The 21737-nt window shown below is 43.3% G+C and overlaps 1 protein-coding gene across 2 annotated transcripts in view; it reads right to left on the minus strand.

Moving 5' to 3' along the window:
• Positions 1-5722: 5722 nt before the first annotated feature.
• Positions 5723-21737, minus strand: part of Fbn2 (fibrillin 2) — a 202600-nt gene continuing 186585 nt past the window's right edge. Inside the window, exons 58-65 of one of the 2 annotated variants that reach the window (XM_038330380.1) lie at positions 20845-20970; positions 19344-19466; positions 17513-17629; positions 16762-16890; positions 14910-15029; positions 9539-9770; positions 8087-8258; positions 5723-6097 (exon numbers count right to left, since the gene is read on the minus strand). In XM_038330380.1, coding sequence (XP_038186308.1) covers positions 5723-6097; positions 8087-8258; positions 9539-9770; positions 14910-15029; positions 16762-16890; positions 17513-17629; positions 19344-19466; positions 20845-20970 — 1394 coding nt within the window. Of the gene's footprint in view, positions 6098-8083; positions 8259-9538; positions 9771-14909; positions 15030-16761; positions 16891-17512; positions 17630-19343; positions 19467-20844; positions 20971-21737 lie in introns of both variants that reach the window. The other variant, XM_038330378.1, reaches the window with a different exon arrangement.

The following is a 21737-nucleotide window of genomic DNA, read 5'->3' on the forward strand; positions in this document are numbered from 1 at the left end:
TGCCCCAGATGCCCCGCCATGCCATTTGTATTTTCAGGAATGTACCACTGGGCCCCCTAAAAAGATACAGAAAGGAGTGGGAGTCAAGAAAGTCTTTGGAAATTAAAGAAGGTGTGGCCAGAGGCTCCCCCAGAAACCTGTTCAGATGCTTTCTGGTAAACTCCCTATCACGGAGCTGTCTACTGTCTGCAGAAGATTCAAATCCAGGAGGCAATCCATGAAGCTGACTGTCCAGTCAAGACCTCTCTTTCCCTGCCTTCAGTAGGGAGAGTGGTCCATGAAGCTGACTCTTTACATTCACCATCCTCATCCTTCCTTCTTTCAGTGGAAACTTCTAGACTTAGTTCTGTGGGTTCAATAGAATGACAGTGACGAGCTCGCCGCTGGTTAGAGGTTCTAGGTGCTATTCCACAGCAAGGGCCTAGGTCTGAGATTCATAAATGCCCTGGCCAGAGTGTGAAATACTGCTCTTGTCTTTACAAGAGAGTAGGGTACCTGAGTGCAGGGAGTTTGGGTCAGGAAAAAGGAAGTCAGGAGGAACCCTTGGGGCAAAAATGTAGGCAGGGAGGCCAGGTCACCACGCTGCTGCTTTAGACACAGTGTTAGGAACTGGTTGCTCCACTGTTGTTAATGGAACTCGTGGATGAAGCAGCAGTTGTCTGGGGAAGGCTATTCATGTTAGTGTTCGTTATAGTTTGCTCAGAATTTATGTAACACGTTTTCCGTTTCCCTTGGAAAACGTCTACTCTACATCCTAACATTTAATCTGCAGACTTAATGGGGTTGACTAATGTGAGCTATAGGTGCTTGGCTATTTTGAAAGCAGGCCAACTTAATCTACTAGTACCATTTTTAGGCTCACAGGAAAAGGGGGAAAAGACAATTAAGAAACACAAGTAACTAGTGTACTTTTCTTGAGCGTTCTTAGTAAAAAAGAAGTGTGTATGTGTTTTTAAAATATGAAGGTCTGGTTTAAATAAAAAATTTAACCCTTCAGTATTTTAATATATATTTAAAGGTACAGGGTTTTGGGTGGGGTCTGCTGTATTGCAGCCAATATCCTGGCATGTTAGCACACACAAATCTCTGGTTTATGAGACACTGGGCGCAGTTACACAGAGGGTGGGGTAGACAAAGCAAAAGCAGTGTTTAAATCGTGCTTGGAAAACATTTGGGACTCAGTAGAAGCCAAAACCATGGGAACTGGCCTATATCCTTAGGGCTTAAAAGAGATCCAAATAGGCTTACCGTGGAATGGAAGTATGCGGAGTACCAGACCTCAGCCAGACAATCAGGTCTCACTTGTGTGTAAACTGGCTGTACGCTCAACTCTTGCAAATCTGGGCCTCAGTTTCTTTACCTGTAAATATGAGTGAGTTTCTAGCTCTTCATGGTGATAAATCATTTTAATGGGGTCTATTGGTGAACACAGTCTCTTTACTTACTTTCTTGGGGACTCTGTAGTGTGAAGGCTCTGGCTGCGTTTGTGGTTTGGACTTCTGGGTTCTCACCCACAATTCCAATAAGCAAAGGACCGTACGGCAATTATAAACATTGGTGGCAACATTAGGGTATCTACAAATCTCGCAGGTGTGAGCTACTTGGAAGACTTGTTCGTCTGGGTGTTTGTTGTGTGTCTGGATATAATCCCCCAGTTTTTGTGGTTGTATCAGTACTCAGAGAAACATGTTTAGGAAGACGTTTTGGATCAGTATGTGGTCTCCTTTATTCCCTAGTGGTGGCAATGGCGTGGATGCAAAGAGCAAGAAAGGCTGACGTTCCTGACTGAGTTCCTGCTATCTGCTGTCCTTGACCTCACTGACTCTTAGGAGCCACACAATGAGATCAAGTCAGGGAAGCGATCAAGTCTGAGATGTCGCACGATTTGTTCCAGGAGATAGGATTAAATTGTTCTGCCTGATTCAAAAGAGCGTCATTTGTTTATGTTGCTGTTTTTAATTACAAGACCAGACTGTCTCAATGGTTGGATTCCAGAGTGAGCTTTGCATTGAATGTTAGGATTCTACTGAAAGAGTTTTCAAAGATAAGGTCAGCAAAATGTACTTCTTATGAAGAAGTCATGGATTTGAGTATATTGAGAATATTAGCATGCTAAAAAATTAAAACCAACCCTCAAGTATCAAATGTCTCTTTTCCCATGAAGCAGCAGAGGACTTCCATCTTTCTGTCTATTTTTATTTCTCTTTAAAAATTCCCAAGTTTCTTTTTTTTACTCTCAAAAAAGGTCCTCTATTCACCCCCTCCCCCAATAAACTTGTCTTTAAATAGTTTCCAATTAGCCAATCAAGGTCCCAAGGATGAGTACATCAGTCTCTTTCCACGGCACTGGAGGAGACGAGAAAGAGGTTGTTTGAGTAAGTGATGTCATCCTCCGCTGGACTATTTAAAGCGAGAGTCCAGATGAGCTATGAGTGGCGTGGGAAGCGGTGGAGTTTTCTCTTCTGAAGAGAAGGGAACTTTCATATTTCCAGCATATTCTTAAAAGAGCATGAGTATTTCTGAGTGGTCAGGTTGAACACATTAAATTGCCATCTTCTATGTGAAATATGGCTGTGTTTCGTTCATTTCAATTTCATACATTCCATTGTTCCCAAAAGTTTTTAGACTCAAGTGGGCCAATGTTTTAGACTGTTTCGGTGTGTGTCTCACCTTTAACACAAAGGATCTATTCTGCCAAACAAGATAATTAAAGCCAAATAATGCCTCAGGGAATGGACAGTGTGGTGGGTACCATCCCCAATTGTGGCAATACAAAAAGAATTGATCTTTGAATGAATTGTCATTTATACGCTTCTCTGAACTAAGTTCAGAGTTCAGGTGCAGATGTGCCTGAGGTCCACGCAGTGTGAGGTGCAGCAACATGGAGGAGAACTAAGCACGACGAGAGTCTCAAGAACTCTAAGTCACAAAGCGGGTGGGGAAGAGAATCCCTGTCACCTGAAGATCATTATCAGCAGTGAATATAGTCACTGGGTTTGGTTTAGACTCCTGAGTCAACATTGTATTTTTCTGTTAAAAAAAAAAAAAAGAATTATGCTGAGTAAATTTCGGAGAAAAATGGGAACGTGAATAACCAAACGCTACCTAAACCATCCTCGGCGGTTAGTTCTACGAAAGATGGTATGAAGTACAGCTGTCATAATGCAGCCAGGGATGCCCGTAAGGATTGCGCTTGGTAAAAGCTTTTTGGAATCCCTTTCTTCTAACACATTCTTCCCTGTAGTGTGCCTAATGCCTTTTATCTTCTGCATGAAGCTCCCAGCAGTGTAGGTTTTCAAATGTCCTCATGAGCAGGTTCAAGGTAAACTAAGAGCCTTGTTGCTTGATATTCAGAGCTGGAGTCAGATTCGGTTCCAGGTCATTGGAGATTACAGAGCTCACGCTGGAGCATTAATAGACGCCAGACGAAGCTGCACGTGCAGGTTGGGCTTTAGAGGATGCCCCGAGGCAAGCACTTTTCTTACTCCACACAGCTAATTTCTGGTTGGCAAAGGACAGAATTAAGATCAGTCATAATATTTCCTTGTTTTCTTAATCTTTGTATGAAACATTTAAGCGCGCAAATCCTACCATGGATTGAATTAACTCGTAGGTCTTGGAAACGTGTGTGTGTGTGTGTGTGTGTGTGTGCGCGTGTGTGTCCCTGTCCATTTTAGAAACGTATCAAAGAAGGGTTCATGTTCAATCCCCTGCTAAATCTATTCACTTCACAGAGTAGAGTGCACTGAAAGAGATAAGGTTTGGATTGCCTTTGGGTGCAGATGCCATTTTCAATTGAGATATGCCTGCTGTTTGCTTTTGCTTAAAGATTTGGCTCCGGTAGACTTTGCTCTTTACTCTTGTACAGATACTTCAGGATGCTTTAGTGCAACAGCTTCCACAGATTTACTGGTGGGGGAAGGGAAATGTGTTGAGGTCACTGCAAAACTGGGTCCCAGGGAGCTTAGCATTCAGGCAGGATTGAATACTCCCACTGCTTTCCTTATCTTTTTCTATATGCAGGGAACTTGAAAGCAAACCCTCCTCACTGCCTTTGCAGTTCTTTAGTACCTATCCCCGTGAGCTAAGTCCCCAGTGCCTCCCACAAATGTGCCAGCCATTGTAGTCTCAGGAAACTCAGCCATAAAAGTACCCCAAAATAAGCTTTATTGCCAGACAAGTGTCATATTTGATACATAGACCTACAAAAACAAACACAACCAAAATCCATAAGTTTTTCCTCACAAACACTTGATTACAAATTTACATTGTTTTTCTTTTTCTTTTAGTTATTAAAAACAAACAAAACAAAAAAGCCCCCAAACATTGGATATAGCTGGTGACTACTCTTTGGTCGACACAGGTGTGAGGGATGACTGGCAGTCTGTGTGCGCTTTGGCCATTTCACGGATGAGGTTTCAACACTGGTCCAGGGATGGGTTCTCTGAAGAGAAGAACATGGACATGTGCTCTTAGTGGGACCTGCTGGTGGAGCATCTTTTCAAATGGCAAAAGCAAGCTAAACATCAGTTCATGTTACAAAGGTATTTCATACACAATAAGCTATGATAAAATGAGGCATATGGTGTATAACTACAGTATTAATGAAAAATTCTAAAAAAAAAAAAAAACCCACATGGGTTTTAAGAAAAAAACAACATCAACATATATTCCTTGGCTGCGTGGCATGATTGTTTGCACATATGGCAATCCTGAAATAGCTTGTACCTAATAAATGCACCATTAATCGATGACAGCACCAAACACGAGAGAACGCCAGGTGTTCCTATTCCGAGGAACAGCCGTTCTTCAGCTGCCTGGGGGACCACAAGTGTGCAGCGCGCCCTGGTAAGAATGAGGTGTTGTGGGCGGCACATGTGGCCCCTTGAGGTTAGGAGAAGGAAATACAGTACAGTTTGGCCTGCATTGCTAATGGTCTCACAAGCAGTCAAGGTATTTTGCTACAGAGGTTGAGTTTCCTCTACTGTTGCCTGGTGAAGTCTGGTGATGTGAAACACTGTCACGTGAGCTGCTCTGGCTTTGAGCTTTGGATAGGATCAAACGACATTCGCGTCTTTTAAAATATCGATTACACTGCCCGTTCAGCTCCTCGAGACTTTCTTTCGAATAGTCAGGGGCATACCAGTTGGAGGGCTGGCAGAGAAACCAAAGGAAACATCTCTTGAATGTACTGGATTTCTTTTTCAAAGCACCTCTAAAAGAAATAGCTCAAATTTATAAATCTAAAGAAAACCAAGCGAGTTTCCCTTTTTGTTTACATAGTTTGTTCATTTCTCCATATATTACTGCATTAAAATAAATAAACATCTATATTTTTTTAATTAGCAACTATAGCAAAATACCCAAAGTGTTCCAGACTGCTAACAGGAAGAAAGCTCACATTATTTTTGTGCATTTAGTGCCATATGCTGATCTCTTTGAACATTTAGGTTTCTTTTTTCAATATATTTTAAAATGAAGTTATATAAAAAATACAGTAACTATGTTTGCCTTTGCACTCAAATCTTTGGCCATACTGGAGCCTAAATTACCCCTCCCTGTGAGGGTCAACATTCCAAAGTCTGAATCAGGGAGGAAAGGAACAGAAGTCTTTTTTTTTTTTTTCCTCTTTCCCTCTATTTAAAATTAGTCACTGACATTCCAAACACTTCTGAAGGCTGGCGGTGCTGGGGTCTGAACTGGGACCCAAGTCTGCAAAGGGCTAATACAGTTCAATCTGCAGCTTCATTCTGAGAGCCTCCCCCAGCACCCCCAGGAGGTAGTCATCCTCATTGTGTTCCTCCAGCTTCCGAAGCTCCTTCTTCCCGTAGAGAGGGATGCTGCTGATTTCCAGTGTGTACGTGCCAGGGGTGAGCTTCTTCTTGGCCGTGTGCAGGTAGCTGAGCCCATTCCTTTGGTGGATTCGGAAGACGCCTTCGTCATTCCCTTGGGAGATGACGTAGCGGATATGGTTGTTGAGGGGCTCAATGGCAGGCACCAGTTCGAGGATGTGCTCCTTGGAGCCAAGGCCAGAGAGGTTGAACTTCATGTTGACTGGGCTGTCCATGGCAACGCTCTCTAGGCTGATGTGCTCCACCTGGGGAAAGAGCGGGACCACATTTGAGTTTTTACAGAGCACACAGTGGACTCAGAAGCCATCCATGGCTGGTGGGTGACAGTCACGGTGGCAGGTTTAGGCTGTTCCCTGTCTGGCCATCAGCTGTCTGTCAAAGAGGCTATTGTAAATAGAGGTGGGGCAAAACTTCATCTCGTGGAGGAAGCCCCCTGCAAATCTTCCTGATTCCCACCTGGCCCCAACAAGATCATTAAAGTTTCAGGACTTAGGCCACAGGCAATAGCCACATAGGTAGGTCTTCTGATGAGTTTACAGGATACAGTGCTTATCACTCAGTAATTTTAAACTGAGAGACAGTCATTTTGATCTGGTGTCGTGGCCCCTCGTAGTCTGCCCATGTTTCAGGGGATGGCCACGTACTTTTAGGCCTATGGGCAGCCCTAAGTATATCCAGTGGGACATTAATTAAAGAAGTGGGGAGGGGCCGGGTGGTGCATGCCTTTAATCCCAGCACTCGGGAGGCAGAGGCAGACGGATCTCTGTGAGTTCGAGGCCAGCCTGGTCTACAAGAGCTAGTTCCAGGACAGGCTCCAAAGCCACAGAGAAACTCTGTCTTGAAAAACAAAAAAACAAAAAACAAAAAACAAAACAAAACAAAAAAAAGAAGTGGGGAGGGTAATAGGTTGTGTCAGGAGGTTCTCTGCAGGGAGCCGGAAGGCAGAAATGGGGACCGATATGCATTTTGTACATGTGTGAAATTCTCACCCATTTGAAAGAAGAAAAGGACAATTTAAGAAGTGAGTCTAATTTTATCTTTTCTGGGGTCAAAATGAGAAGACTATTCAACAGTAGGTCTTGCTCCCACGGAAACCATCACGCTCAAGGCTGGGCTCTGAGTTTGCTAAGGATCTCAGAATACACCGAGTCTGAGCCAAGATGGGTGAAAGCCAGCGGTTAGGGCCCAGATAACAGGATCCGAATTTGTCAGCTGGGGTGTGAGGTAGGATTGCGCTTTAGTTAGACATACCAAAAAAGCCATAATGCTTTGATGTGGGTTTGTGCTCAAGTGAGGCTGTGGCTATGGTAGCTAAGAGGAACCCATCATTATTTAGAGAGAATTATGTTTCATGTACCGCATCATGTATCTTGATGAATGATTTGTCATGATTACACATCCTTGAATACTTCAGTCTACTTAAAAGTAAATGTAACATTAACTTGTTTTTTTTTAAAATACTGTCAGAGATTTTGGGGCTAAATTAGTATGGTCCTATAGATAAGAAAAGGTTCAGGTGTGCAGAAAACTGAGACAAGCTGCCAACTCATAGAGTCAGTTAGTTATTGGTGACTGTAGTTTATTTTTTGATTGTTTTTGTTTTGTTTTGTTTTTGGCAGGAGCAATTCTCAGCAATATTAATTGGAAAGAGAGGTGACTTGTGAAATCATACTGTCTCAGGCCTCAGGAGAAATCACCCTACATGTGGTTTATTAATCTCTAAGAGTTAGGTGCTTGTGTCCTGTGAGACACAGGGGCTGAGGAACAGATCCAAAACCAGGCAGCCTTTGGTCCAACTTACCGGAGTCTGGGAAGTTGGACCTCTTGTTCTTTACAAAAGGCAAATTAATTGAAAACAAAATTTTACGATGGGTAAGACCTATAAGCACAGAGCAGGTGACTGGGAAAATTCAGAATCATTTCACTTATGAATTATTTCCAAATAATTATTTCTCAAGTGGGCATCTTCTACTATGTGGCACAAATTAAGACAAAATGATTTAGAACTGAATCACTGTCTTCCTCAGGGCTTTGTGGTGTAGACATCATCCCAACTAATTTTAATTGCTTATCTTTGCCACACTGGATCTGCCAATTTACCCATTAACTATCCAGATAGACTGAATTGTGCTGAAGCTGAGAGCCTATAAATGGCACTGTGACAAGATGATGTGGGTACTCTTTTTTTGGGGGGGGGGCAAAGCAGGGTTTCTACCTCCAGGTCTACTCACAGCTGAGGCTGGCTCAGGCTCCTGCACGCTCCTCTTCTGCCTGCCGTCTTTCTTGGGGAAGCCATTGATTTTGCACTCGTAACATGCTTCTGGGGACAGGGCGTTTTCCTCATCCACCTCCGTGTCCGCAGAGAGGTACTGTCCTTTGTTGAAGCCCATCCCTGAGACACAGTGGCTGTTCGTGAGGAAGAAACACGATTAGACATTACCGTCAGCCTGGGCAGTCGAAAGAGCCTTCAGAAACATGGACACCACAGAGCAAGTGCTGAACCACTGTTTCTCAACCTGGGGTGCGACTCTTGAGGGAATGTCAAATGGCCCTTTCACAGGGTTCGCCTGGGACCATCAGAAAACACAGATGTTTACATTATGATTCACAACAGTAGCAAAATTACAATCACGAAGTAGCAATGAAAATCATGTTATGGCTGGGGGTGGGGTCACCACAACGTGAGGAACTGTATTAAAGGCTCACAGCATTAGGAAGGTTGAGAACTACTGGCTTAGACTCTTAATCACAAAACCCCATCTTCGTGGTTCTGTTCTTTACCACACAGAGAGTGAGAGTGCCCCTTGGTTTGAAACAACAAAATTCTGAGGACGAGCCCTGCACTGCCTCAGCTTGTAATCCGAACTAGACCAAAGCACGAAAAGGTAGACTTACTTAAGGACCTAAAAGCAGCACTGGACGTCCAAAGACAATGGTAAGAGAAAACTCTGCTGCTTCATAAGCCTGAAGCTGGTTCTTACTGCCCAGAAAAAATATCCCTGCTTTAGCAGCTGGCATTTCTGAATTCCTATTTTAGTTAGCAAAGAGAGGCAATGTGTTGGCTCTGAAGAGACCTGTACTAGGCCCAGTCTTTGCTGTTACATGTGATGGTATAGCAGTTGGGGGAAGGTTGGTCCATGTCCCTTAGTGCTGCCTCGTCTACTATTTCTTTCAAAGGAGATCGTCCCTATTTCTAGATTACCATCTTCTGCATCACTGAAGAACACTCTCTGGGTAGAAGGGTGCATGGAGCTAGCACTCAGTCATGAGTGGGAAGATTTGAAGTCAGTTGCCCAAGGGGAGCCAGCCTTGTAGAGAAGGACTGTTCCCTTCCTGGACTACATAAAACCAGAGAAGAAAAGAAAGAGATGAAGTCCTTCCTCAGAGATTGCTGGGCTCAGCATCAGAAAAAAAAAAAAAAGTCATTTCTACGTTGACCTCTTGCAGTTAACACACGCGCTGCATAAGCTTTCAACCGGCCTTGAGTAGGAATGAATCAACTGCAGCCCTTACAAGGAGCAGAGTGATAACTCAAGTCCTCGGCTCTTTACAAAGGAAGTGACTCTCACTTCTGGTGCCTAAGTCCCAACCCTTCCATTTCTTGGGCGGGAAGCAAGACTGCCTGAGCTCACTGGAGAGAGGCATAACCAGACTCTGCTGTTGTTGGGGACTACGAGTTGCCTTACCCCTGTCCCACTCTGAAGTAGCCCGGCGGACAGCCGCAGAGGTAGCCCCCTTCCGTGTTGGAGCAGCCATAGCTGCACGGGTTGTTGGAGGAGGAGCACTCGTTCACATCATGGCAGGCGCTGGAGAACTGGTCAAAGGAGAACCCGGAGGGGCAGGCGCACTTGTAACTTCCCAGGGTGTTGTAGCAGGAAGCAGAGCCACAGGCCCCAGGGTTGGAGCACTCGTTCTCATCTGTCCGAGGAAAGAAAGAAGCGTTTACAAGGGGGAAGGGGCGTGGACAGGAAGATGGCCGGGGGTGGGGGGGGTGGGGGGGTGGTCTCCACGAGCCTATCAGTTTATAGGATAGAGAACTTCAAAAAAAAAATACTATTTTGGCTAACTTCAAAGCAGTCAGAGAGTTAACTACAAAATACTTCAAAAACACTTCTTTAATTAAAGGCAAAAACAAAAACAAAAACCCCAAATCAGAACAAAACAAAACAAAGCCTCACACTGCCCTTTTCCATTCTATTTGTACTATTTCTGAGTATGTGGGTAGCCCTTAGGGACAGATATTTGCAGTTTACCTAATGAATAATCCTTTTGTTCTCTTAACAAAGGGTTATTTCAAACAACAGATTGGTATTGCCAGGGCTTGGGGGAGGGAAGAAGCGGGAATAATGGCCCCTGGGTATGGGGTTTCTCCTGGGGGCTGGCAGCTGAGACTATTGGGGTAGGTAGGTGCTGCACGAGTCCCTTGGAGAGGGACACACTGAAGCCATTCAGCTGAAGTGATAAAAGGGTGTGTGTGATTTTATGGTATGTGAGTCATGTGGATTTTTTTTTTTTTAAGCTCAGCTCCTATCAACATTTGTGTCTACTGCCCCTCAGCACGTCCCCACCCCTTTGTGGATATGGGAGAGGGAGTCTACGGAAAATTCAGAGCCTTTTATGAAAATATTGGAAATGGCCCTGCTTGACTCTGTTGAACCAAGACTGGTTTTAACTGCTCCGGAGCCTGCCTGGTGCAGACCCTGCCTTCTGCGAGGGTTGCATCCTGCCATTAGCTGACACCGAGCTCTTAACCGTTACATGCTCAGCTTTGGCCCGTGGAAGCCTGGCAGGAGCACCATCACAGGTCTGTTTTCAGTTGCTGTTATCACAGATTCAAGGCCCCACGGTGCTTTTGACTTTGGAAATTATGAGCTCGCATTTAACTGTTGGGTTGATAGATAGCCCTGGGTTTGGCTCCTTTGAGCTTTATTATAACCCAGATTTCACCCTGGGCACAAATCACATCTGGTGCATGGAATTCTTTCCATTCTTGTGACTGAATATGGAGTGTAGAGTGTCTGTGGACATATTTCAGCCCAAGTGGGGAAGCAGGCCCATCTGTGAGTATACGTATCCAGGGAACACAACGATTACAGGGTGTGGGGGCAGGGACCTGCAGTGGCTCATGAGATCTCCTAGATGGAGATGGGACTCAGCAGAGGCTGCTAGAAAGGAAATTGAACTTCATTAAGCACAGGATAGAGGCTACCCAAAGGACAGGTAGTAGGTGCATTTTAATGAAATGAGCATAGTTTTAGAGTTAAATGAGACAACTTAAGCGTTGAACTATGAGTCATTGAATATAAAATATGCTCAAATTACCTAATGTGTGAAATCCCCGGGCTTTATTACATGCAGAGAAAATATATAAATTCTCAGTAACTTGGCTACATGGGACCTGAATGTAACCAGTGTTTTATTTCTATATTTGAGAGACTTGGGATTCTGCCCCGAAGCTTCATCCGCATTTATAATTAGTTCTCACATGAACATGCCACATTTCTCTTCTAACACGGAATCTCAGATTATAACTTAATGAATGCCATGTTCCCACTATGACTTCATTCAGGCATTGTGTTAGGTTGAAAAATTACCAAGAAAGCCAACTGAATTTGAATGTTCCACTTACAAGAACATTTTAGAACAGGATAATGTCTCTGGAAGCATCGAAAGATCTCATATTTATATGCTAAAATATATAGCATGATAACATTGTATGTATTTAGCTAAGTATGGCCTTGTTTAAGTATACTGTGAATTAAAATGCCTTGCTAGTCTATGTTGGGAAAAGTTTATACTATAGAAGGAACTGAAAGCGATCGGCAGTAAATGGCAAAAAAATTTGCATACTGAAGCATTTTCTTCATGGGCTAGGGTTTGCAAGAGTCACACAGTTTCAATTCTGAACAATCACAATATGTGTCGGGGGTTGAGAGTGCCACCTACATCCGGACAGTATATGTTCTAAACGTTCTCTTGATTCCCTGGGCTAACTTACAGGAAACTGACTAAAAGTGGGAAACTTACTAAAGTGGGAGTTTGGAAGGAAAGGCTTTTCCAAAATGAACACTTTCAAGAGAACTTTTCCTTTCCTTGAATTGGTGGCAACATGAATAGCACCATAAACCTATGACTCTGTCCGCTCAACAAGAGTTTGCTGCACTGACTGACAGCTTCGGCTGTGCACGAGAGGCCTCTGAGAACACTACTTGAATGTCCTCTTCAGAGCCTCCTACCAATCACAGGGCATTGATACCAGCAGTCACAGAAAATCTGAACTTTGTCATGGTTCTTTTTCTTATGCTAACTTGTTGCTTTTGTTAGCTTCCTTCCTGGCGGGAGTAATTTCACTCTATTTCTGCCAAGTATCTGAGCTAACGTTCCAACTGTTACATGGTTTAAAGGCAAGAAGAGTGCCGGCTTTATCAGAGGCCAGCTGAATTCCTGGGAGGACCCAGAACCTTGGAAATCAGTCTCTGCTTGTCTACCAAGGGAGTGGCTGTTTAGAGATAACCATTTTAGGAAAGAAAAGCTCCTAACCAAGCCTTGCAATTGGGGAGACCGGCTTATGTACTTTTGATCCCCTTTCTTTCTGGGTCTCGCTGGCCTTGGATTCTCCTGCTTTAGTCTGTGGGTGCTGGGACTGAGGGCACACATTCCCACACCTCTTTCTTGGTGGGTGCTGGTGCCTTGCTCAAGGTGTTTCTCTCGTCAGAAGGCACATGGGTCTGGGTCAGGGCTCTGGCAGCCTGGGCTAGAGCACTTAACTCAAGGAATTTGTGAAAAGGCAATGGGAATTGTACCTTATCCTTTCAAATGTCACTCAGGTAATTTCAAATAGAAACTCCAAAGTCACTAGAAGCCTGCGCAGAAAGTTTTGCATTGGATGTTTATAGGTCACTTAAGAAGTATAAAAACTTGAATCGATGACTTATACATGCTATCATTTCTATTTAAATTCCCTCTAAACCCAAGAATTCGGTGTGAGATAACTTATAGAGAATGATCCTTTCGTCTTATGTTTTGCAGAGCTAACCGAGAAGCCTACAGTCCTTACTAAAATGATGGCCTTGGGAGTTTAGAAACATGATAATCTAATAAAATTCTACATCATCTCTAATAGTCAAAACCACTATTGTCTGTATGGTAAAGAGCTTGCCAGCACTTGGCCTCAGTATATGAATGAATGTATCACGTCATAGGCAATTCTATGACATTCTCTGTCTCTGTCTCTCTCTCTCTCTGTCTCTGTCTTTGTCTCTCTCTTCTCTCTCTCTCTCTCGCTCTCTCTCTCTCTCTCTTTGTGTGTGTGTGTGTGTGTGTCTTTCTCACACACACATTTTCTTTGAAGGAAAAAGGAAGTGTATTATACTTATGAAAAAATTTTGATTGGCAACTTCATCGTTTTGGTAATCATCAAAAAACTTAGTTTTACCCTTTTATTTCCCCAGCTGCAGGTTTTTAATCTTTTTAATTAATTTTTAAAGTTAGTGTATAACGTAATGGTTTTCATTTGTGACACTTCCCTACATATAGTCATTATCCCTTGCTCTAGATCACAGGCTGCCTCTGCCTTTCCTCCCACAGATATGCACTGCTGGTGCAGTAAAGCATCTGCCCCTGGCCTGGCAGGAGGCCACAGTAGAGATAAGAACTTCACAGACCTTGTGTGCTTTCTTCTCAGCTCATTGAACTGTCATTAGGAAATTCTTTGGAGAAGAACATAAAAGACCAAACCAAGTTCGTTTGGTGGATCGTTACACTACATTTGAATGATGTGATGTGTGTAGTAGCTTAAATCACCTCGTAGACAAGAAGGCATCTGCCATTCTCTGGGGGGTGGAGGGGGGGGGTTGGCAGCTTCATTTCCCTTCTGATTGGCAAGGCAACTTCTACTCTCAAGATGTGCTGGCCGGTACAGCTATGGAGTATGTTCGAATAGAACCAAGAAACTGGGCATATGCTAAGTGAGTTTTTGACCAGTGGTTTCCATGGCTATGACCAATGTGAAGAATAGAATGGAATGCCTATGTTTTTTCTTTTGCAAGTGTTTTTGTCTGGAGTGGTCAGCAGCACTCGCTGTGACTAGTTGCCTTTTCTATGTTGAGACACTGTTACGGTGACAGGAGAGAACAGACAGACTGGCTTCAGTTCTTAGACTTCCTGACCAGGCATGGTGGTGTATGCCTCTTGTCATATACCACAGCCCTGGGAAGCAGAAGTTGCAGGCCAGCCTGAGGCTACATAGCAAGTTATAGACAAGCCCGGCCTGTGTAGTTACAGTTCATTTGGATTTTAATAAATAAAGCTTGCCTGAAGATCAGAGAGTAAAGCAGCCCCACTGGTCAGCCTTACAGACCAGGCAGTAGTGACATACACCTTCAATCCTAGTAGCCACACTAGTTGCCATAGCAATGGGCAGTGGTGGTGCGTGCTTTTAATCCCAACCCTAGAGAGGAATGTAAGATGGGAGGAGACAGCTTTCAGACACAGTCTCATTCTGAGACTCCTGGAGGCAGGATCATCATTTCAGACTGAAGTAGAGGTAAGAAAGAGCCAGTGGCTGGTTGTTTTGCTTTTCTGACCTTCAGGCTGAACCCCAATATCTGTCTCTGGGTTTTTATTAGGCATGCTACAGAACTATATGAGGCCCTGTCTCAAAAAGGAGGGGAAGGGCCCTTTAGATTTCTAAGAGGGTAATGCATGATGAGTTCTTCCACAGCCTAAACCTCACAAATTACTGACTGGAAAGAAAGACATGGTGAAGGAAGACATTTTTGATGCCATGCTCAATAGCCTCACAGTATACCAGAGAGAGAAAAGGACTACACCTGTAGCTGATGTGCCTTTCAATACTCCAGAGACGGGTTTATTTTGGATTATGTCACAAGTACAGAGCCTAGTAGAATAAACCCCGGCGTGCATCGGTGTTTTTATGCAGACTTCCCCTGTCCACCTTTCTCACAGTGAGCACGAAACCCTGGACTTCACATGCGCTAGGCAAGTGCTCTACCACTAACACTAAAGTGAGAAAAGTAAGTGCCCGGGAATGCTCACCAACACACTGATTCCACTGGTAGTGTTGAATGTATCCCTGCGGGCAGCCGCACCGATAGCCGCCGAGGATGTTCTGGCAGCCATGTTGGCACCTGTGGTTCCCGTCGCATTCGTCAACATCTGCAAAAAACAACCCAACGATGGTCTTTACGGTTCCCGTGTTCAAGGCGTTCCAAACACAGCCTTCAAGGGGACACACAAACAAGGCATGGCGTGCAGAGAGACCGGGCCTTCCTGCCACAGGATCGTTAAGTCAGCGGTGGTGCAAAGAATAGCTGAGATAAGAAACCACCTCATTCTTAGTGCCGTCCACAAGACCCTGGCATATCAGCGTTCTGAATCACAGCCTAATTTCTGCAAATCAACCATAGTAACCACAAATATGGTGCATTCTGAATTGATTAGCTCCATATGGTATGATTTATTTGGTAAATTATATATATATATGTATATGTATACACATACATACATACACACACACATATATGTACATTACAGACTCTAGTTGATTCAAAATGGTTCACATGTAATCCTCATTGTGGGGAAGACACAAAAGCCATGGAGATATCGACAAGGTGTAATGGCTTTGCATGCAGATTTTTTTTTTTTTGGTTGGTCAAGACTAATTAGATGCAAAGCCTTTTTAAGTATTTGAATATGTTGTTATTTTTAGGCAAGATGTGGTATGATACATATGGAATAATTTCTTTGTTAATATATGCATACACTTTTGGAATGACAACTAAGGCTTTGAAATCTACCCCAAAAGAGTGAAGTAAAATTGGCATGTCTGATGTGTGTGTAACAAATTTACATGGATAATTAATAAACGGTATCTTATGTGGATGGTTGTGAGCTGAATTCACACATGGCAAGCAGCTGTAGGTTCAGAATGCTTTCAATGTCTATTGACTTCAAATGCAAAATTAAAATTACAATTTTTAAAGCAAAAAACTGACTGAAAAAAAAATACAAAAAGTCCTATAATTCTTACAAAGAACATTCTAAAAAAAATTGAATGTTTCTAGAGTTGAAAACCACATATTTCCTGGAATAATAACTTTAAAAAGGACGACTAACTCAATACTATAAATTGCAACACATTCTAAAGATATAGATGTGAGGAGGCCTTCAACATTAACATATTCATCTTCCTATACCTGAGCATCTGCCAAGAAAACACTCAAGACCATGAGTCTTATGTATCTCCAAGTCAGTGTTCTTTTGGATTTTGAAAAAAAAAAAACCACTTATTTCATGCGAGGCACCGTAGGGTCCCACGAGTAAAGAGCACGGGGCAAGGGCTTCCGTGTACTAAAGGACAATATTCATCAGCTCCCTGTACCCAGTTAATTATTGTTTGTGTGTGTGTCTTTGTATGTGGTGTGCATGCATGTGTTTATGAATGGTCTTATGTATATAAGTATATATATATGTATATATGAGTGCATATATATGTGTGTATATGTATATATGTGTGTATATATATATATGTAAGTCTATATATGTATATATGTGTACGTGCAGAAAGGTATGTGCATGTATGTGTGTGTGTGTGTGTGTGTGTGTGCGTTTGTGTGTGTTCCTCTACAGTGCTCCCCCACAGAAATTGAGGCAGGGTCTTTTGCTGAAGTCCGAGCGTTGTCGATTCCTGTTGTCTAGCTCTCCACCTTGTCCCACAGAGCCCAATCTTGCCTCTAGAGCCCTGGGATTACAGAAGAGGCACCTATTTGACATTTGCCTGGGTTCTGGTGACCTGAACTCTGGTCCTCAGGCTGGCGTGGCACATGCTTTATGTACTAAGCCGTTTCTGAAGTCCAAACATTACAGATTCGTTTGCACACGAACTCACCTTCACAGTTCAGCCCAGAGGCATCAAGAGAGAACCCTCTTTGGCATTCGCAGCTGAAGCTCCCAGGGGTATTTTGACAGATTCCTTTTGCTCCACAAAGTGAAGGCTGAGACCCACATTCATTATTGTCTAGCAAAGCAACAAGATGGATGGAAAGAGTCAAGCATTCTGGTATGTAGTATGTGAACTAAATCTCTCTGCGCAGAATGAGCAGATGGATACAAGCTCAAGTTTCCATTATGTGGAGAAAGCGTTCTAGACAACATTAAGTCTGAATTTATTAGCAAGAGTAGTATAAGAAGTGCATTTTTCAGGGACTTGAAACCAGAATGTCTTTTAGAGTTATTAGAGGCACCACTCTGGATAATGTGGACTAAGAATCTCTTAATATGCGCCTTCTAAAATAAAACTGAAAAAAATCCCAGTATGGCTATTAGCCTTTCATCGTGTTTTATCTGAGCATCGCAGCAGGATGGGATATAAAACTGAAGCACTGCCTCCAACACAAAAGTGTGTTGAGGGCTTCTGCATCTGACGCCACAACTTAGGACGTCACGTGGAAGCGCCGCGCAGTGTGCCCACCGCACAGTGTGCCCACCGCACAGTGTGCCCACTGCACAGTGTGCCCACCGCACAGTGTGCCCACCACACAAATGCATCCATGTTCCCTACAACTTCTTCAGGCCAGACTGAACTGTGGCCCTGCACCCATCGGACATCTGCAAGGTACCTCGACTCTGATTTGCCTTACCGATGCAGGCAGTGTGATGCTGGGTGAAACCGGGGGGACATTTACAGGTGAACCCCCCCAGGGTGTTGACACAGAGGAACTGGCAGTTGTGCTGTTTGGTTTGACATTCATCGAGATCTGAAATGACAGAGAAGTCCAGGAGGATCAGAAGGGTCGTTCAGTTGTGAATAATGCGGTCTCATGAAACCACAGGAGCTGTGCGTTTTCTATGGGGGCGTTTGGTTTCCATTTCAGCTCCAGTCTAGGAAGGTTCACATATGCTTATTAGGAAAGGTTTGAATGTGCACATTAAACAGCCTAAGTGTGGAAGGCTACCAGCCAGGACAGGGTGGCTAAAGGTTTGTAGGGCAAAGCTTTCTTAAAGTAAGAACGGGATGGGCAAAACACAGCAAGTCCACCATTTTCAAAGCTAACATGGGAAAGCAGTCCTTGTATTTAATGTAGTTTAGGACATGGATGGTTACTTATTAAAGGGACGACTAAATAAAAAGAGAGTTTGGAGATGGAGGAAGGTTTAGCAGATTCAAATGGAAACACCATCACGAAAATGAGAGGAAGCAAAAACTTAAGTTTCTGCTGGGCGTGGTGGTGCATGCCTGCCCCAAAGACAGTTAACAAACCCCAAACCAGAGCAGAACAAACAAAAATAAAACAACTGGAAATTTAGGATTAATGTCTTATAGGAAACACTTCTTATAGGAAACTCAAAATCTGATTTTGGTTTGAGAGAAACTTAATTTGGGAAAAGTAAGTTCCCTCTACAGAGGAAGGTATGAGCTCCACACATTTTATAAACACTGTGAAAAGTCAGTTCACGCAAACCATTTCTCTAAACAGGGTCAGGAACATCCCAGAACTTGCTGCTTTTTCTGCACTTATTTTTTTTTTTAATATAAGTTGGAAACAAAACCTTGCTTGACAGAAAATACCATCTGCTCAATCCATTAGTATCACGAATTGGAGGGTTCATGTAAAATCTAACACAGTATGGCATTGAAGCCATTTTAGTGATCACATTTAGCATGGTAATTACTTTTAATACTCCACGGAACGTGACACACACACTGACTTTTCTCCGTTCTACAGGAAATGTTAATGTAAGACTGTGGAGAGATGAAGTCAGATGTAAGCAGCAACAGAAAATCTAATTTCTCACGCACTGTTCCAACTCTTGCTTCAATATTTTTTTAACTAAAAAGTTACCATATGAATGCATGGATTATGCTATTTTCATACACATGCATCATTGTAATTTTCTCAAATTTATCCTCATTATCTCTTCTTGTTTTTCCTCTTGCCTCTGACCATCTCCCAAGAAGTGTTCTTCAACTTCCATGTCATGCATATTTTCTTTTACATTTTTATCTTAAAAGTTTTTAAAACTGATATTGAAGGCAGCATACAAAAGCTTAGGTTTCATTATGGCATTTCTAAACTCCTTTATAACAGAGTTTAGAGTCTGTATGTCAGAAAACATGATATTTCCATTCTTGAAGTTGGTTTATTTTGCTTAATGTGATGACATCAAGTTCCACCCACGTTTCTTTGATGTAATTTTGGGTTTCTGGCTGGAGGGGGAAAAAACAACCTCCATTATGTGTGCGTGTTTGTGTGAACACGTGCAGACATTCTGTGTTTTTCCTTTTTTTTTAATTTCTAAGAAGTGAAATATTGTGACTTAGATTTTAAGTTCGTCTTTCTTCCATAATGGGAGGCCTGGTGCAGTTTTCTGGGAAGCAGGGTTTTAATAGGGGAAGCATAAGCTACATCTCTGGCCACTAAGATACAAACATTACTGAAGAGAGAGACAAGGGCCGCTGGCTCTCCTCACCTTTGCACGTCTTTCCGTCCTCCTGCAGGACATACCCCCGGGGACAGGAGCACTGATAGCTGCCCTCGGTGTTCTTGCAGATAAAGTTGCATGGTTTTGGAGACTGTGAACATTCATCAAGATCTATGGGGAAGGACCATGAACATGAGAGCCCTGGTTACACGAAACGGCCAGCCCTTCTCCTGCCCCCACCTTCCCACTTCATCTTTCTTGATTTTCCTCTGCCACTTACAGTGGCATCCAGCCAGAAATAAACGACTCTTAGAACAGTTTTCTCAAAGGTAGCAGACTGGCCTACTGTGAAGATCAATGCACACATCCTGGCTAAACCTTGTAATGTCTAGACAACTGTCTGGGCTCATTTTTTTCCTTCAGATTCATTAGGCTGGCTTAGACCCTGGAGGCTTCATCAGTGGGATCTCCCACCTTGTGCCTTCTGGACACTTCCATTTCTTCACTGTCTCTCCAGAGTGGGTTTAGTCTGAGCCACTGGCTCCCCATTGTAGCCTTTCATGGATGTCCAATGACTGCTCTATTCACCCGTCAGGCTCACATCACTTTTCCCTCCTTTTTTTCTTTTGATCCCAGGGTGGTGCTACATTGTGGCCTTTCTACACAGCTGGCTATTCACAGACTCTCATTGCTAAGACATACTGAACTGTCCTCACAGGGACAAACCACCTCTTTACTACCAGGCCTGGGACTGACAGCAGGTAATCTCTATTTCCTCCACAGAGCTCACGGGATGGAGGACTTGGCATGGAGAAAGTTCTCAATTAGCAACCTGGTCCTGGCTTCTCCTGTTTGCTGTTTCTACTGCGTGAGTCAAATGTGTGTGAGGGGTCAGTTGGCTTTTCTTAAATCTGATGTTTTGTATGCCAGGGACTTGTTACTAAAGTAGGTAATTTAAGAGGATATTGCAGAAGCTGAGGAAATACAAAGAAACTAAGAAATGCTTGAAAGACAAAATAACCCTAATTAACTAACTAAATAAAGAAATAAAGGCTATTCTCTAGCCTTCCTTTTGCCACAACATGGTGTGCATCAGACAATAAAAAATTAAAAAAAAAGATACATTGTAGAACAGCCAAAAGACGCTGTAGCGAGACTGCTTTGCAAGGAGAGATTCTAGATGATGCCTAGTTGCTTCGTTTCATGAAAATTGTAGAAGTGCATTCTGTTTCACACACAAACACACCGGAGTCACAAGAAAAGTCTTTTCCACCAATTACATGCACATTTGTAAATTTTAAATTAAATATAAAATGTTAAAAGCACATTTTTCAATATTGATGTTTCCCTGATGACACAGAATTCGAGATGGAGTGGACCCGCGCCCCACACAAGAAGACTGAAAGGCAAGAACCCCATCATCAAGAATAGCACCCTTGACAAGTCCAGCGTCCTTTAGGGGTAGCGGCATAGACAAGCGCTCCACCGACTGCACTTGGTCTGGAGGAAGCAGGAGTTGCCAAACCCCCTGTGTACAACCTCCTCTTACCTACACAAGCTGTCCCGCTGATGTCGGTGGTGTAGCCAACCTTGCAGAAGCACCGGAAGGTGCCCATGGTGTTGACACACTGGCCATTAGAGCAGAGGTTCGGCATCACCTTACATTCGTCGATGTCTGCACAGCAGGAAATAAAGAGAAAGGAAAAGAAGTTGATGTCTGAACAGTGGGGGCGACTGGAAATGAGGAGGAATGAAGGGACAGACATGAGGTGGCAGTGAGCACCCACAGAAGTTCCAGCGTGACTATGGGGAGGGGAACAAAATCACCTGAAGAGGCGGGGAGAGAGAAATAAGGAGGGCCACGCTGCAGGCTTATGCTGGACTGTTTATCCTTTCTGCATTCTGAGTAGGAGTTACTATTTTTTAAATATATATTTCAGAAAGCTACCTCTTGGAAGCCTGGCTCTTCTGAGATATGTGATAATTTACTCTATACAGATTTGGGCCTCCAGTTCCCACCTGCCTTAGATCAGAAGGGAGGCTTTTGTTAGCAGCCAGGCTAACAGAAATGTGAAGGAGTAGTGCTATCATAAATCCATCTGAAACACTGGCACCTTTATGTGTGTTCTACACATATGAATCACAAGAATATTCTTGTGTGATGCTTTATAGAGGGGTGTGTGTATAGATATGTAAGCACTTATGTGCAGGTGTGTGTGTGTATAGATATGTAAGCACTTGTGTACAGGGGTGTGTGTGTGTATAGATATGTAAGCACTTATGTACAGGGATTGTGTGTATAGATATGTAAGCACTTGTGTATATAGATATGTAAGCACTGTGTACAGAGGTGTCTGTGTACAGATATGTAAGCACTTATGTATAGGTGTGTGTGTGTGTAAAGCCTTTGTATACAGCTGTGTGTGTGGAAGCTAGGAGGCC

Source organism: Arvicola amphibius, chromosome 5 (genome assembly GCF_903992535.2).
Source record: "Arvicola amphibius chromosome 5, mArvAmp1.2, whole genome shotgun sequence".
NCBI lineage: Eukaryota > Metazoa > Chordata > Mammalia > Rodentia > Cricetidae > Arvicola > Arvicola amphibius.